Source organism: Penaeus chinensis, chromosome 22 (assembly GCF_019202785.1).
Source record: "Penaeus chinensis breed Huanghai No. 1 chromosome 22, ASM1920278v2, whole genome shotgun sequence".
NCBI lineage: Eukaryota > Metazoa > Arthropoda > Malacostraca > Decapoda > Penaeidae > Penaeus > Penaeus chinensis.
Window position 1 is genome coordinate 28,800,702 of NC_061840.1, and position 2,500 is coordinate 28,803,201.

A 2,500-nucleotide genomic window follows, 5' to 3' on the forward strand; every position below is an offset into this window, starting at 1 on the left:
AATGCTATGTTCAGATGTGCAGGGTCTGAGTAGTGGAATAAACAGCAGCTGGACCCTTGTTCCGTGCCAGGACCAAAACACCACTCAGCCATCCATCACTGAATTACAAGAAGGTCATGAAAGTGTCCCTGGCTTTGAAGAGGAGGCATCCCTGGAAAGGTTAGGTGGGGCTACTAATGAGTCGTCTATGGAAGACCTTACGTCCAAATTAGAGTTCACAAACCAAGCTAGTGAAATGGAAGGCGAAGGATCATCTTGCACTGGAAATGAGGGTACGAATGACATGCTGAGTGTGGTGGTGAGTGCTGAGCAACAGCAAAATATATGTTCTGGTGAAACACAAAAGTTGCTGCAAAAGAAAAAACAGCAAAAACAGAGATCTGTTGGAAGAGGTTTGATCTGCACTGTTTGTGGATCAGCATTCCAACGATGTGGAGATTTGGTGAAACATGTTCAGAACATGCAACACTTCACTGTTGAGTGTCCTTTGTGCTTTGTGCAGGTATTGTTTGTTGGTGTCTTTATGGGTATTGTACGTGAAAAAGGTTGTTTGTTTCAGTGCCAAAATAATGGTATTATTAATCTGTTGGTTCCTTGATATTGTATTCAGAGAAATGTAATTCATGTACATCCCACAGGTACGAGATCTTGAAGACCAGCGCTTACATTTTGCTCTACATGACCAAGAACTCCCCTTTTTCTGCATGTATTGTGACCTGCGGTTTCGTACCCGTGCAGCTCTCACCATGCACATGCCAAAGCATTCTACCTCTAAACCGTAAGAACATTTTGTTGTACTAGAATATATGTGAATGTAAAATGTACAGTCACAGTCAGTGAAGCAAAGATCATAGATTAAATCCTATCATTATTGAAATCTCAGCTGCCAGAAAAGATGTACTGTTGTGTTGATACACATTTGATTAGTGATTGCCAAAATTTAGACACATTTAAGGATTGTTTAGATTCTCCATCACAATGAATAATAGTAAGATAATTTTGTTATAGTTGCAAAAAAAAAAAAAAAAAAAAAAAAAAATGAATGAAATGTCAAGGTATTTGCAAATGTGAAGAAAAACCTAAATATTGTCCTGCAACCATTTTTGGTAGTAATGGTATTAACTTATGTTGTAGATGATTCCCAGGGAAAACCAGGATATTTGTAGTTATTTTTTTAGAGTATTAAAATTAATGAAAAACAGAGCTTTATGATAATATTTCCAATTGCATTATTACATGCTGCATTTCTAAAATAATGTCTTTCATATGTTTATCATTTCTTCTATGTTATATATTTTAGAAGGTAATTTGATAACAAAGATAGCATGATACCTATCATTCTGTCCAGTAGCAAAGATGATATATTATTCTTTTCTTGCTAGATTTGTATGCAGTGACTGTGGACGAGGATTTAAGTGGCGCCATGCACTACAAGCCCATCTGTACACCCACAGTCCAACCATTAGACTGCTGTGTGACATTTGTGGATTCTCCTCAAAATATGTCAGCAGTTTCAAGGCTCACCTCCTGCAGCACTCTGGCAGGGCCTTCCCATGTCCCCACCCAGGATGTTCATTCACTTCTAAGAGGAAGACACATTTGAATGATCATCTTGCTACCCATTCTAAGGTGATATATTGAGATGATATGGAAGTGGTATATTTGCATTATATATATATATATATATATATATATATATATATATATATATATATATATATATATATATATTTTTTTTTTTTTTTTTTTTTTTTTTTTTTTTTTTTTATTATGTCTTGCTTTCTTTGTATTAAGATTATGATGATGAGGATTCTTAACTTTATTATTTCAAGTAGGTATTGATGCTTAATTTATTATGGTTTTGGAATAAGAAGGGACTAGAAATGTTGATTTTTTTTCTCTTTCTTTGGCAGACAAGAGTGCACCAGTGTGAAGTCTGCGGTCACTCCTTTTCGCATGCAAAGAACTTGAGACGACACATGCGACTTCATGCACCTGCCTCCAATCTACTTACCTGCCTAGCTGTCTCAAAACTCCAGTGTAACTTCCGAACGACCCGTCCTGACAAACTGCATGACCATCTGGCCAAGAAGCATAATCTGAGTCGTCATGCTCTCGCCTCTTCTGATTCTCTTGTAAAACTGATAAATACATCTTCATCTCTGACAGGCAACGAGTCAAGTGGCCTACAGAAACAAACACCTGACATGCCAAATCTCAGTAACTTGGCATCAGCCGAACCAGCTAGTTATAGCTTAGTCCAGGAACCCAGTGAAGACATACCAGTTATGGACAAATTAGCCCCAAAGTCTTTAGACCCAGACAATATTACAGGCATGGTAGAAGAACATGTAGGGTTTCAAACGACAGATCAGACAGGAAAAGCTAGCATAGAAGGGCATGCTGGAATTGCTACACCACAGGATAACTTTTCAGTGCTTGTAAATTCACCTGATATAGATTTGCCAGATATTCAGACCCTGGAGAATCACACCAACCA

The 2,500-nt window shown here is 37.5% G+C and overlaps 1 protein-coding gene across 1 annotated transcript in view; it reads left to right on the plus strand.

Annotated features, from left to right (window-relative positions):
- The window catches only part of LOC125037155 (myoneurin-like), a 10,148-nt gene that overhangs the window by 7,075 nt on the left and 573 nt on the right, over positions 1-2,500 (plus strand). The window contains exons 3-6 of the mRNA XM_047630189.1: positions 1-502; positions 639-778; positions 1,383-1,629; positions 1,914-2,500. The exon at positions 1-502 is cut by the window's left edge and continues 418 nt beyond it; the exon at positions 1,914-2,500 is cut by the window's right edge and continues 573 nt beyond it. Of these exons, the coding sequence (XP_047486145.1) occupies positions 1-502; positions 639-778; positions 1,383-1,629; positions 1,914-2,500 (1,476 nt within the window). The remainder of the gene's footprint in view (positions 503-638; positions 779-1,382; positions 1,630-1,913) is intronic.